Genomic DNA, 14,987 nt, shown 5'->3' on the forward strand with positions numbered 1-14,987 from the left:
CTGTCAGCATTGTCTGTTTCCTCTGAGTTCCTTTTTTAATTCTTGTTTCTTTGGTTGTCTGTCTGCTTTGTGTTGGAGGCTTTCTTCCAAAGTCTGATTATCTTTTGATGCCCTATCATATTTAAGACTGAGTCACTAAAAAGATGAATAGAAGCTTTGTAAGTGGGCCTCTAATAGGGTCATAGAGTAGCTGGAGAATTTTTGTGGAAGGAGGTGACCAAACGTCAGTATCTATAGGTCTCTTCTCCAGGATGACTGCATTCCCTGTGAGAAGGAGCTTCCAATATTCCGGGTGGGGTGTGGAGTGGTGAGGCCGCCAGTGTGCTAGAGCTGAGAATAGGAGGGGAATTGGGAATTTCACTGTGCAGATGCAGAATGTCCGTTAGGCACCCCCCCCCCCCAGTTTTCAATTCTATTCTCATCCTGCCTTTTTCAGTGCTCAGTGTCCCCAAGTCTAGCCTATCTCTGACTGTTTCTCCAGAAATTCCTGCAAAGATGGGAGGAAATGGTCTCCTTACTTAGGGAGTTAAGAGTAAGCTCTGAAGGTCTATCTTCTTCTCATAAAAACTTTCAAATAGGGGCGCCTGGGTGGCTCAGGCGGTTAAGCACCCAACTTCAGCTCAGGTCATAATCTCACGGTTCATAAGTCCGAGCCCCACATCTGGCTCTGTGCTGACAGCTGAGAGCCTGAAGCCTGCTTTGGATTCTGTGTCTCCCTCTCTCTCTGCCCCTCCCCTGCTCATACTTTCTCTCTCTTTCAAAAATAAGCAAACATTTAAAAAATAAAATAAAATAAAATAAAATAGACCTTTCAAATGGATTCCCACCCACCATGTCACCTTTCCATGGTGCTGGGTGCCTCTGATTCCTAAGCCTTTCCAAAGAACTGTGAGTCAGCCTGCCTTCCATCTGCACCTCCCTGCACAGGCACTTGCCTCGGACTTTTTTCCACTCTGCTAAGTCATGCACCATCCTTCCACCCACTTTCCATCTTTGTCTCTTCTGGTTTAGGGTTATTTATGTCTCCTTGATTCATCAAAGGTGAATGTGCCTCCTTTTTTCTTGCTTTCCCTATTATTTTGGATTTTTTTTTTTTAAGAAGAAAAAATGAGAGCTGGAGAAAGAAACAGTAGATATGTTCTTTATTCTGGCATCTTGAAACCAGAAGTCTCTAGTCTTTTCTATTTCATAGATCTTGTATTGCACCATATTCTCTTTTATCAGTTTCCTTCTCATTCATATTTTCAGTCTTTCAGACTTTCTGGGTGATTAGCTGCTTGTTTTTCTTGTTTTCAGACATAAAACATTTCATTTGTTAATGAGTTAACAAATTCCATATCTACGTATCAAACCCCATGTGTTGTAGTTGTTTGGCTACAATATAATAGGGAACACCGGATGTACATCTTAATTGGGAGGGAATTATTCATCAATTGGGAGAGATTACTCACCAGTTTCTCATGGGACTTATTTTTCTTATCAGATAGGCTGGTTGTTCTCCGTTTGCCTTCCTGCCCCTCCATTCTGACACTTCTCTGTATCGCGGAAGAGACACAGAGGCCACTATGGACAACTCCCCTCACCCACTGCCACTAACTGACACTTCCACCTGCTTCACTCTCTCCATGCCTCATTGCATCTCTAGCAACATTACTCTATAGCCATCGCTCCTAAAGCATCACAGCTTCTTCTGGATTCACAAAAGAACTCTTCCTAGTTGGTTCCCTTGAACTTGCCCACATCTCTGTAAACAGTCTTTTTATTAAATTCTCTTCAGCTATACGCTGTGTGCCATTCGTTTCTTATTGGACACTGATACATCAGTTTAAATTTTTTTTTGAACTAGGTCATCTCTAAAGTCCATGGAGTTCTTATGCTTTATGATTTTTACAAGAGTCAAGTATACAACTGGCACTTAACTATAAAGACTCTGAGCAAATTCTGCTTCCTTTCAGTTAAGATTCTATCTCATTACAGCAAAGAAATTGTCCAAATAATGATGCTCAACCCCTATAAAATATAAGCATTGCCAGTGCAATTTAGACTAACAGGGAAATCTAGGATATATATTTTGTTCCCTTTAGGCAATGGAGTTAGTCCTGATAAAAGTATATTTGCTATTTTTTATTCAGTTTTTTTAATGTTTATTTAGTTTTGAAAGAAACAGAGGGGCGCCTGGGTGGCGCAGTCGGTTAAGCGTCCGACTTCAGCCAGGTCACGATCTCGCGGTCCGTGAGTTCGAGCCCCACGTCAGGCTCTGGGCTGATGGCTCAGAGCCTGGAGCCTGTTTCCGATTCTGTGTCTCCCTCTCTCGCTGCCCCTCCCCCGTTCATGCTCTGTCTCTCTCTGTCCCAAAAATAAATAAACGTTGAAAAAAAAATTTTTTTTTAAATAAAAAAAAAAAAAAGAAAGAAAAGAAACAGAGACAGAGCACGAGTGGGAGAGGGGCAGAGAGAGAGGGAGTCACAGAACCCAAAGCAGGCTCCAGGCTCTGAGCTGTCAGCACAGAGCCTGACACGGGGCTCGGACTCACAAACAGTGAGATCATGACCTGAGCTGAAGTCGGACGCTTAATCAACTGAGCCACCCAGGCACCCCTTTATTCAGTGTTTTTAATTGAGGCATAACTGACATACTTATGTTAGTTTCAGTTATACAATATAATGATTTGATATCTGTATATATTGTGAAATGATCACCACAATTAGTCTAGTTAACAACCATCACCATACATAGTTACAGAACTTTATTTTCTTATGATGAGAACTTCTAAGATTTACCCTCTTAGCAACTTTCAAATATGCAACGCAGTATTGTTAACTATAGTCACCATTCTGTACATTCCATCCCCTTGACTTATTTATTTTATAACTGGAAGTTTGTACCTTTTGACTCCCTTTACCCATTTCACCCATCCCCTACTCACCATCTCTGGCAACAACTGGTTTGTTCTCTGTAACTATGAACTTAGGTGTTTAAAATTTTTAGATTGCATCCATCAGTGAAATCATACATATCTGTCTTTTCCTGTCTGACTTAGTTCACTTAGTACAATGCTCTCAAGTTCCCTCCATGTTGTCACAATTGGCAAGATTTCATTCTTTTTTATGGCTGACTAATATTTCATTGTACAGATATATATTCTTTTTATCCACTCATCCACCAACAGAGACTTTACTATTGTAAATAAGGTTTCAATGTACACAGGGGTATATATATCTTTTCAAGTTAGTGTTTTCTATTTCTTCGGGTAAATACCGAAAAATGCAGTTGCTGGAGCATATGGTGGTTCTATTTTTAATTTTTTGAGAAACCCCCATGCTATTTTCCACAGTAGCTGTACCAGTTTACATTCCCACCAACAGTGTATGAGGTGATATCTCATTGTAGTTCTGATTTGTATTTCTCTGATGATAAGTGGTGTTAAGCATTTTTCATGTGTCTGTTGACCCTCTGTATGTCTTCTCTGGAAAAATGTCTATTCAGACACTCTGCCCATTTTTTTTTTTTTAATTTTTTTTTTTCAACGTTTATTTATTTTTGGGACAGAGAGAGAGCATGAACGGGGGAGGGGCAGAGAGAGAGGGAGACACAGAATCGGAAGCAGGCTCCAGGCTCTGAGCCATCAGCCCAGAGCCTGACGTGGGGCTCGAACTCGCGGACCGCGAGATCGTGACCTGGCTGAAGTCGGACGCTTAACCGACTGCGCCACCCAGGCGCCCCTGCCCATTTTTTATCATATTGTTTGGGGTTTTTTGCTATTGAGTTGTATGATTTCTTTATGTATTTTGGATATTAGCCCCTTATCAGATAAATAATTTGCAAGTATTTTCTCCCATTCGGTAGGTTGACTTTTTCTTTTGTTGATGGTTTCCTTTGTTGTGTAAAAGCTTTTAAAATTTTTTTTTTTCAACGTTTATTTATTTTTGGGACAGAGAGAGACAGAGCATGAACGGGGGAGGGGCAGCGAGAGAGGGAGACACAGAATCGGAAACAGGCTCCAGGCTCTGAGCCATCAGCCCAGAGCCCTACGTGGGGCTCGAACTCACGGACCGCGAGATCGTGACCTGGCTGAAGTCGGACACTTAACCGACTGCGCCACCCAGGCGCCCCTGTTGTGTAAAAGCTTTTTATTTTGAGGTAGTCCCACCTGTTTATTTTTGCTTTGGTTACTTTTGCTTTTGGTGACAAATTAAAAAAAAAAAATCATTACCAAGACCAATGTCAAGGAGCTTAAGGCTTGTTTCTTCTAGTTTATGGGTCCAGGTCTTATGTTCAAGTCTTTAATCCATTTTGAGTTAATTTTTGTGTATGGTGCAAGACAGTGGTCCAGTTTATTCTTCTGCATGTGGCTGTCCAGCTTTCCCCAAATTCATTTACTGAAGAGATTATCCTCTCCCCGTTGTATATTCTTGGCTCCTTTGTCATAAATTAATTGACTATATATGCATGGGCTTATTTCTGGGCACTTTAGTCTCTTCCATTGATCTCTGTGTCTCTTTTTATGCTAATACATTTGCTGTTTTTCACTTTGAAAACACAGAAACAACTTAATTCCAAAGAATTAAGAAATCAATTCCAAAGTTTCAAATGATTCTTTTTCTTCATCATTTTTTTCTTCCTTTCCCTTAGATATTTATACCATTAAAAACCTCCAAAATGCAAAAAAAAAAAAAAATAATAACAGTAATAATAAGTTTCACCAATCCTCTTATTAATAAATAAATGAATTTGAGGTGCCTGGGTGGCTCAGTTGGTTGAGTGTCCAGCTCTTGATTTTGGCTCAGGTTATGATCTCATGGTTTGTGAGATAGAGCCCTGCACCGGGCTCCGTGCTGACAGCATGGAGCCTTTTTGGTATTCTCTCTGTTCCTCTCTCTCTCTTTGCCTCTTCCCCACATTCTCATTCTCTCTCTCTCTCTGTCTCTTTCTCTCTCTCTCCCTCAAAATAAATGAATAACTTTAAAATAAAAAAATAAATAAATAAATTCCTGGAACTTACCCCATCACACACATCTGATTATCTCTTTCACCAAGTATAGCCAGATTTTTTGTATCTGCTGAACATTTCTACTTTCTTGCCTCTCACAGAGACTTTAACTCATTCATATTTTAATTTTTTTTGTTGTTTATCTTTTTGAGAGAGAGAGAGCTAGAGTGCAAGTCGGGGAGGGGCAGAGAGAGAGGGATCCGAAGCAGGCTCCAGGCTCTGAGTTGTCAGCACAGAGCCCAACACAGGCCTCGAACTCACAAACAGTGAGTTCATGATGACCTGAGCCAAAGTCGGATGTTTAACCAACTGAGCCACCCAAGTGCCCCCAACTCATTCCTATTTTAAACTGTTCTTGCCAAGATTTTAACTTCTCTGATGTTAGATCCAATGGATGCTTCTTAGTCCTTGTCTTACTTGACATCTCAGTAGCATATGACACCACTGTTTTTGTGAAATATTCTCTTCCTTGTCTTTGTTGTTGCCTTACCTTTTTGATTTTAATCCTATCTGTATGACTACTTATCAGTCTTCAGTAGACCTCTCTTCCTCAGCCCATTCCTCAAATGTTCATGCTTGCCAGATCCTTGTCTTAGTCTCCCTTATCTTTCTACCTATGCTCTTCCCCTGGAAGTTCTTCTCCACTCTTATGGCTTCAGATCCCAGCTATGCACTAAATGACTCTCAAATGGGCCATCTCAAGTCCAGATCTCCCTGCTGACCTTCAGGGATATTGTCTGTGACTAAATATTAGATAATTCCATCAGCTTGCCCACAGATTTCCCCTACTCAATATTTTACCTTCATCTATATTCCTTATTCCAATGAGTCACACCAAGCCAGAAACCTAGGTAAAAATCTTTGACTTTTTTCTGTCCCTCATCTCCATACCCAATCAATTATCAAGTCTTATTGATTCCAAGATATACTTTCAGTTTATGATTCAGATCTCTCCATTCTCACTGCCATTTCCCTAGACCAAATAATTTCCCTACTATTGATATTGTTACTACTTTCCTACCAATTTTAATAATAGAGCCAGAGTGATCTTTCTAAAATATAGGTATGATCATGTTACCTTCTTCCTAAAAGCCTGAAATGTTTTTACAATGCTATCAAGATAAAGCCCAAATTCCCCGTCATCCAAATTACTCCAGCCAAATTAAGCCCTTTCTAATTCCTTCAACAATCCATGATCATTCTTACTCTAGATATTTCCACATAAGATTCCCTTCACCTGATACATGCCTACCTGATGTTATCAGTGTTATCATGCTATCACTATTTCTTAACTAACATCTACAAATCCTTGTGTCTCAGCTTAGATGCCTCATGCTCTCTAAATCTGCATTTAGTATACTCCCTTAGCACACTACTTATCCACTTACCACACTCTATTATAGTCGCCTGTTAAATGTCTCTATCCCCCTTTTAGATCATAAGTACTGTGAGGGTTAAAACTGTACCTATTATAGCTTCAATGCTATGAACATTACCTGGCACAAAGCAGCCACTAAATAAATAATGGTTGGATAATGAACAAACGAATAAACAAATAAGCCATCAGATTAAACATAGTACCAGTGGAAGCACATTTACATCTGGACTTGCTTTCCTTTGCTTTCTTACCTCTCAATGAACAAAAAACAAGTAAGTTACCCTTCCCACCAAATAAGCCATAGCTTACAAAGTGCTAACTAACATATAGTACACATGACAGCCAAAGAGAATTCTACCTGAACCTTTGTTTTCTCCTTTACTTGTCTTTCCTCTTATGTATGACATTTTCAAACTGAAAGGTTAAACAGGCTGAAGAAAGACTAAGCATGTGGCTGACTTTCTCTTGATCTGCCTGATGCCCTCCCCAAACCATCTATAAACGTGGTAATATAGGTACACGGGATAAAAAGAACCTATGGTAACATTTTGTTTGAACCAGAACTCCAAAGCATTAATTAAAGCTGAGCACACCTGCTCTGAACTGCAAAGTCAGAGATTTATGTGAACTTGTAAAGTTGAGGCTTTCTGACCTTTTGTAGGATTTATGTTTCCTTGAAATAAGCATTTCCTCTTTGTAATGCAATATTTTGTTTTAAAGTTTATTTCAGTGACTAACCTGCTGGTATAAACAGATATGCTGTTCGGTTCCTTTATTGCCTGGTCTTTACCCTTTTTACCCAGTGCTTGTCAAATATTTAATTTAAGGTTTTGGTTGAAAATAAGCAGGTCTAACTATGAAGCCTACAATTTCTAGCTCTAAAGTGAACTTGTTAATGAGGTGATCCAAAAAGATATCCATGCATTCAAACTCCACACGTCATCTAAGAGCATTTAATCCCAGCTCTTCACAGATCTGCTCAGTTTGCAAAGTATCAGATACCTCACAGTGGTTTATCACAAGCGGGACTTAATTTATTAGGGTGATGTGCATGTCCATGTGTGGAGTCCTTTCAGGTAAGACAAAGTTGTTTAACCAAAGGAAGATATTCCAGTTTTGAGCTTCACACACTAATGCCTTTAGAAAGAGAGAGTTCTGTGAAGCGAACACATTCAAGTTAGTTACCTTGGATAGGTTCATTCCCAGCACCGTGACAGTCACCAAGCCAGCACAACACACCAAAGCACTGGAGCTAGAGAGGCCAGAACTCGGTGGGATGTTTCCATCCACCAAACAATTCATCCCAGTCAGGTTGCTAAGACCAAAGTGCTCCTGAGAATAGAAGGGAAAACAGCACTTGTAACTTTGGTGTTGGAATCAAGGAGTAGCAAAAGATTCTTTCATTCCCCAGAGAGCCAACGGTTATCAATGGACTTATTGTGCTATTGATAGAAACTGCTTGTGCAATTCGCTTTAGTGGAGTCTATACATGGCATTTTATTAAATCGTTCTTGGCCACAGGGTTTGGTAATCTGAAGATAATTTTTTCCTTTTTCAACAAAAAGCTATTGATCCATTTCCTAAAATTGCCTTGAATGATCTTTTTCTGTCCTTTTTTTTTAGAATATTTTTTTTATTTTAAATATGAAATTTATTGTCAAATTGGTTTCCACACAACACCCAAGTGCTCATCCCAACAGGTGCCCTCCTCAGTACCCATCACCCACCCTCCTCTCCCTCCCACCCCCCATCAACCCTCAGTTTGTTCTCAGTTTTTAAGAGGAATGATCTTTTTCTTGAGCATTAATTGATTTGAACAGATATAGAAAAAGTATTAAACAATTATAATTCAATTTCAGAAGGTCCTCTGAAGAAAAAATGTTCTAAGCTTCTTTGGTTCCCTTTTACTGATGGAAAAACCTAGTCACCAAAAGATTAAAAGTTTTTTTCCAACACACAGGGAGCTGGGAGTAGAACCCAGGTCCCTGATTTCTGGTTGAGAACTTCTCCACTGCAGTCAAAAACATGGGCCAGGATACTGTCACTGTGATTTAATGTAAGTCAGCTATATGAGGAAATCCAGATTTTTCCTAGAGTTTATAGATACAGTTTAGCCATATGGTAGCTTTCAAGACAGCCAAATTAGAATTCAGCCACAGATGAGAACACAGACTCTAAACGAAGCAGGGAAACTATTTCTGCAACTAGGAAAGCCCAAAGAAATAATGAGACTCTGATCTAAAGATGGACATCTCTAGGATACTTAGGTGAATATCTAGGATGGTACTTAAGATGATATTATAACATAACCTTTGTGGTTTAGGATTAAAAATAAATTCAAGGCTACCTCCTCCTCAAGAAAAAGTACTATTGTGCTTGCAAATTACTCAAACAGCTCAAGACCAAAGTACAAAATGCTATTATATTACATAATTATGCATTTCATCAAACATATTATTCTAGGAAGAAATTTCAATCAACTAGTTAGAATAACCAAAGTAACAACGAAACTCTGCAAATTAAAGGCTGTTTTCTTCCTTAATTCTTTTTGTCCTTTTTTCCTATGTTGGCAAAACTCACACACCACAAAAAAAGAGATTCTGCTGGATGTATTTCTCTTCTTGATTTCAAGTCATCTAAAAATTTCCTTTCCAGAAATACAAATTATAAACTGAAACACTGCTGCTGCCAATGCCCTTTCATACAGAACATCAGGCAGCTTGTTTAAAAAAAAAGAAAAGAAAAGAAAAAAGAAACTTGGAGAATGCTATATATTTAACCATAAACTGATCCACAGTGTATCTTGAATGTGAATCATACTTACAAACTTATCACGCAATGTTTTAAATTAAAACGTACAACAGATTCAAAAACGTAAATGGATTATGCCAAATTCTGTCATAGCTCTATCCCAAAAGGGTAACATGTTCAATTTAATATAAACAGATTATCCTCTAAAATTTTCTAGTATTTGAATTTGAAGGTTTCTAAACAAACTAACATTTAAATTACTTCTCTGCCAAAAATTCTCTGTACAAACCTATTTTGCACATAAGTGTCAAACCAGAAAAGAAAACTTTTAGACCTCAAATTCTCAAAAACAACACAAAGCAACATTCAGTATATTTAGGTCACTTTATCCATATGCTATAAAAAGCATGTGGCTATAAGGAAGATCAAATTGCATTTGCCAGGGAAATGCTTCCAAATACTGTAATTCCCACTAGTGCATATGATAAGCCAAATAACTTGAAGATTTAAAAGCTGCCAATACCTTTTCCCATAGCTATTACCATGTGTCTGGAGAAAGAAAGAAAGAAAGAAAGAAAGAAAGAAAGAAAGAAAGAAGAAAGAAAGAAGAAAGGAAGGAAGGAGAGAAGAGAAGAAAAGAGAAGAGACGAGACGAGAAGAGAAGAGAAGAGAAGAGAAAGAAGAAATGAATGCAGGAACTCTAAAACCAGAACCACCATAATTAGAGTATAGAACTACACATCAGAAATAAATGTGATGCTTTTCTATGATGGCTATATCACTGAGTCCTAGGCTACTCATGACAAAATTTCAGAAAGGACCACCAGGCAGTAAGGGACACAAGCTGTCTAAAACATGGATTTTTAACAAACAAACAAAATTGATTTATCAAATCAATTTTCTTTTTGTCCTTCATACACTTTTAATTTGGAGAAAAAGTAGAAATATTTCATTTTCTTGCTCTTGTACATGACATTAGAGATAGTCATGGTAATTATTCAATATTTCTAAGGAAAATACTTACACTAAAAAGTTTCACTACATCTTTTTTTAACTCCATCTGAAGTAGTAATAGCAGCACTGGTTACCATTTATTGAATGCCTACTATGTGTTGAGCACTGTGTAATCCTTGTAACAACTCTTTGCTGAACAGTAATAACATCATTATACAGAAAACCAATCTGAGACTTAAAGAGGTTGAATTCACACAGCTGAGTAATGCTCAGATTCAAACCTAGGGCTGTCTAACTTGAAATCCTATTACAGTATATACATACATATTGTTAGAAAAAAATGTATTATAGATTATATCCTTCAAAAGAAAATTTATACAAAGATTTAAAAAAGAGAAAGGTTTGTGTTGGCTGCAACTGATTTATGAACAGACATCACTGCCCCCTGTGGACATCACCCAGGAATAGTCATATCTACCCCATCCTCTGAAATACATAAATTAGCAAAATAGAACAGAAACATCAGTTAGCATTAAAAGGAGGCAAAAAATACATAGTAAGTAAAATAAATCTTGACATATAATATACATTATAAGCTCAACTGCTAGTAGTTGCCTTATAAACCGATTTACCTGAATTCCTTTAAATCCACATAGGAAATAGTTGTGCCACAGAGGCTTGGTTTTGTCAATCTGAATATTATTAGCATTAGTACTGAAGTCCCTGCAAAAACAAAGACACATTAATTTAAGTCTAGAGGCTGCAAAAATCCATAGCTGCAAAATCAATGGCTGACTGCTGCCATCTTGTGCCAAGAGGGTGATACTGAAATTTTATTTTCTATTTGTTTTCACATATGTGCTTCGCAGTCTACTCAAAAACAACAAACATCTCCACATACTAAAAGGTAAGAGAAGTTTTAGTGACCTTAACAATTAAAATAGTTCCAATTGACCTTTTTTATTTCCTGAAACAGAGAGGAACTGATATATTTCAGCATAATCTACACATTTTATTTCATGATCGTCCTTGTTAGGTTGATATAAACCACAAACTTTTATCCTTTGAGCTTGCTGTTTGGCATACCTCTAACTGTAACAGCACTCACAGCCTTCTTTCCCCACACTCTCTGCCACCCATCCAACTTTACTGTCTGTACAATTTAAGAAGAAGAAGAAAAAAAACAAATAATGATGATTCTAATGAATCATAACTCGTTCAATAAGCCTCCATGAATCTATACTGATATAAATGAACAAATGAATAAACAGCTAAATGAAGGAGAAAGAAAACCTCTTCCTTAGAGTAAAATGCCAAATAGCTGAAGTAGAAATTAAAAAATCATTATTTAGCAAACTCTATGATAGATTTTTTTCACGAAAGAATCATTAATGGATGCTAAAGTCAGGGAGTAAAAATTTGATAAGAAATAAAATATTTACATAGATTCAAAAGTATTTCCCCAGCAGATACTTCTTGCAAAGGACAAAAAATAGTAATTTTATGGCAAAGAAATCTGGCAGACATCACCTTAACCAAATGATCAAAGTTAACAACACCGGGGCACCTGGGTGGCTCAGTCAGTTAAGCGTCCAACTCTTGATTTCCGCTCAGATCATGATCTCAGTTTGTGAGATTGAGTGCCTTGTTGGGGTCTGTGCTGACAGTGTGGAGCCTGCGTCAGGTTCCCTCTCTCTCTCTCTGCCCCTCCCCTGCTCGCTCTCTTTCTCTTTATCTCTCTCAAAAATAAATAAACATTAAAAAGATTAATAACACTGATAAAGAGACATCGTGTGCCTCCTTGGTATGATACACTGAGAGCATACCATTTGATGTGTGGGAATTCTTTGTACTATTTTTGTGAGTCCTTTATAAGTCAAAAATGCTCTCAAAATGAAAAATAGATAAAGAGGTTTCTTTTTTTTTTAATTTTTTTTGTTTTTATTTTAGAGAGAGAGAGACAGAGACAGACTGTGAGTGGGGGAGGGGCAGAGAGAGAGGGAGACACAGAATCTGAAGCAGGCTCTAGGCTCCAAGCTGTCAGCACAGAGCCTGACGTGAGGCTTGAACCCACAAACCCTGAGATCATGACCTGAGCTGAAGTTGGACACTTAACTCAACCACCCAGGCGCCCCTGATAAATAGGTTTCCAAATCAGCCAAAGGACAAACTATATGAAGGAAGCGGGGGGTGGGGGGGGAGGTTGTTAATTAAAAAGTGAGGAAATAAGCAAATTTCCCCATATTGACTGAATACTTTTCATATAATTTGCTAAATACCTACTATTTGCCAATCACTGTAGTAGGTGCCCTCCATGCATTATCTTAACTAGATAACAGGGACACATCATCGCCTAAGAAAAATATTTAAATATGCAAGGCATTCATAGGAGTATAAAGGTAAAAAGTAAAAGGTTTATCTTTTAAACATTTGTAATCTAGCTGAGACAACATGAATACAAATCATGATCACGCACTACTGTCACATGACGGTGTATAATGTGGAATGGGAAATGAGACCAAGAGGGCATCATCTCTATAATCAGCATATTAGAGTGGAGAAGGGAGGCCTTCCTGGAGGCTCAGAGAGGTTTAGTGGCTCTCCAAGGACATACACAGTATGACTCCAGCTCACAAGCTCTTTACTATCATCCACAGGAGTTAAAATATATTGCTCACAGTCAATAAGAGGTCACACAATTTGGAAAGCAGATAAAATTATGTTAGCAAAACTAATCAAGTTCTGTTCCTAGCTAAGCAGAGATCTTGAAAGTCACCACAAAGAAAAAGAAAACTAAGTAGTGGGAGTCATGGGTGGGGGTATATAGAAAAAAAGTAGAGGAGGGAATTTGGACAGATATAGGAGGCTACATGAGAAATGTCAAGAAAACAGCTGAAAAGTGCCAGTTTTTGCAGAAAGAGGAACATAGTTTAAATCTGTCATAGAAAAAAACCTTCTCTTTGGTTAGATATGTCCTGTTTTTTCTTTCCAGCATCCTTGTCTGTCTCCCTGCCCAGCCATTTCCTAACATTCAAAAGCAGGCACACATTTTCCCAATTCCTGCATTGTATCACCCATCTGCTTTCTCTACTCTTGTACCCATGTTGCAGAATGCTAGGGAAAAACTCCTGAAAATGAGCAGTTATGACTTACTACACTGGTAATTTCCACTTACACGTTTTATGCATTGATTCACTTGTTCTTCCAACAAACATTTGCCCAGTGTCTACCCTGGGTATGTCAGGCACTGGGCTAGACCATTTACAATAACAATATCATCAAAAAATAAATACTTAGAGAAAAGTTTGAGAAAAAAATGTACAAGACATACACTCTTACAACAACAAAATATTTCTGAGAAAAATTGAAGAAGACCTAAATAAGTGGAGAGATATACCATGTTCATGGATTGAAGGAGTAAATACTGTTAAGATGTCAGTTCTTCCCAAATTGATCTCTATATTAAGTACAACCCCAATAAAAATTCAGCATGCTCTTTCATAGAAGTTGAATAGCTGATTCTAAAATTAATAGGGAAATGCAAAAGATCTAGGATAGCCAAAACAAATTTGAAAAAGACAAACAATATTAGAGGACTTAAGCTACCTGATTCCAGGACTTCTTACAAAGCTACAGTTTTCAATTAGCAAACCACATTCACCAATATATTAAAAGGATCATTCACCACAATCAACTGGGATTTACTTTGGGGATGCAGGATGGTTCAATATGTGCAAATCAACATCATACACCACATCAACAAAATGAAGGATAAAAATCATGATCATCTCAATAAATGCAGAAAAAGCATTTGACATAATTCAACATCCGTTCGTGATAAAAACTCTAAGTGGGTTTAGAGAGAACATACCTCAACATAATAAAGGCTGTAAATAAAAACCCACAGCTAACACCCTACTCAGTGATGAAAACCTGAGAGCTATTCCTCTAAGATGAGGAACAAGACAAGGAGGTCCGTTGTTTCCACTTTTATTCAACATAGTCCTGGAGGTTCAAGCCACGGCAATCAGACAAGAAAAAGAAATAAAACACATCTATATTAATAAAGAAGTTAAACTGTCACTATTTGCAGATGACATGATGCTATATACATAAAATCCTAAAGGCTCCATCAAAAAATTATTAGAAGTAATAAATGAATTCAGTAAAGTTTTCAGGATACAAAGTTGATACCCATAAATTGGTAAAATTTCTATATATTAATAACTAAGTACCAGAAAGAGAAAGTAGGAAAAAAATTCCATTCACAATTGCACTGAAAAGAATAAAAGACCTAGGAATAAATGTAACCAGGGAGGTCAAAGACCTCTGCTCTGAAAACTATAAACCACTGATGAAAGGAACTGAAGACAACACAAAAAAATGGAAAGATATCCCATGCTCATGGTTTGGAAGAATTAATAATGGTAAAATTTCCATAGTACCCAAAGCAATCTACAAGTTCAATGCAAACCCTATCAAGCATTTTTCACAGAACTGGAACAAACAATCCTAAAATTTGTATGGAACCATAAAAGATCCCAAACACCCAAAGCAATCTTGAGAAAGAATAAAGCTGGAGGTATCACAATTCCAGATTTCAAGGTACACTGCAAAGCTGTAGTAATCAAAACAGTATGGTACTGCCACAAAAACAGATACATGGATCAATGTAACAGAGTACAGAGCCCAGAATATACCCAAGCATATAGGGTCTATTAATCTATGACAAAGGAGGCAAGAATATACAATGGGGAAAAGATAGTCTCATCAATGAATGGTGCTGGGAAAACTGGACAGCTATATGCAAAAGAATGAAACCTGACCACTTCTAACACCATGCAGAAAAATAAACTCACTGGCACAAAAACAGACACATAGACCAATGGAATAGAATAGAAACCCCAGAACTAG

General features: G+C 37.7%; 1 protein-coding gene across 3 annotated transcripts in view; it reads right to left on the minus strand.

Moving 5' to 3' along the window:
* Positions 1-14,987, minus strand: part of GALK2 (galactokinase 2) — a 146,024-nt gene that overhangs the window by 93,899 nt on the left and 37,138 nt on the right. For all 3 annotated transcript variants that reach the window (XM_045449790.1, XM_045449789.1, XM_045449788.1), the window contains exons 4-5: positions 10,706-10,796; positions 7,554-7,700 (exon numbers count right to left, since the gene is read on the minus strand). In XM_045449790.1, the coding sequence (XP_045305746.1) occupies positions 7,554-7,700; positions 10,706-10,796 (238 nt within the window). The remainder of the gene's footprint in view (positions 1-7,553; positions 7,701-10,705; positions 10,797-14,987) is intronic.

The sequence above is a fragment of the Leopardus geoffroyi genome, chromosome B3 (genome assembly GCF_018350155.1).
Source record: "Leopardus geoffroyi isolate Oge1 chromosome B3, O.geoffroyi_Oge1_pat1.0, whole genome shotgun sequence".
In the NCBI taxonomy this organism is placed as follows: domain Eukaryota; kingdom Metazoa; phylum Chordata; class Mammalia; order Carnivora; family Felidae; genus Leopardus; species Leopardus geoffroyi.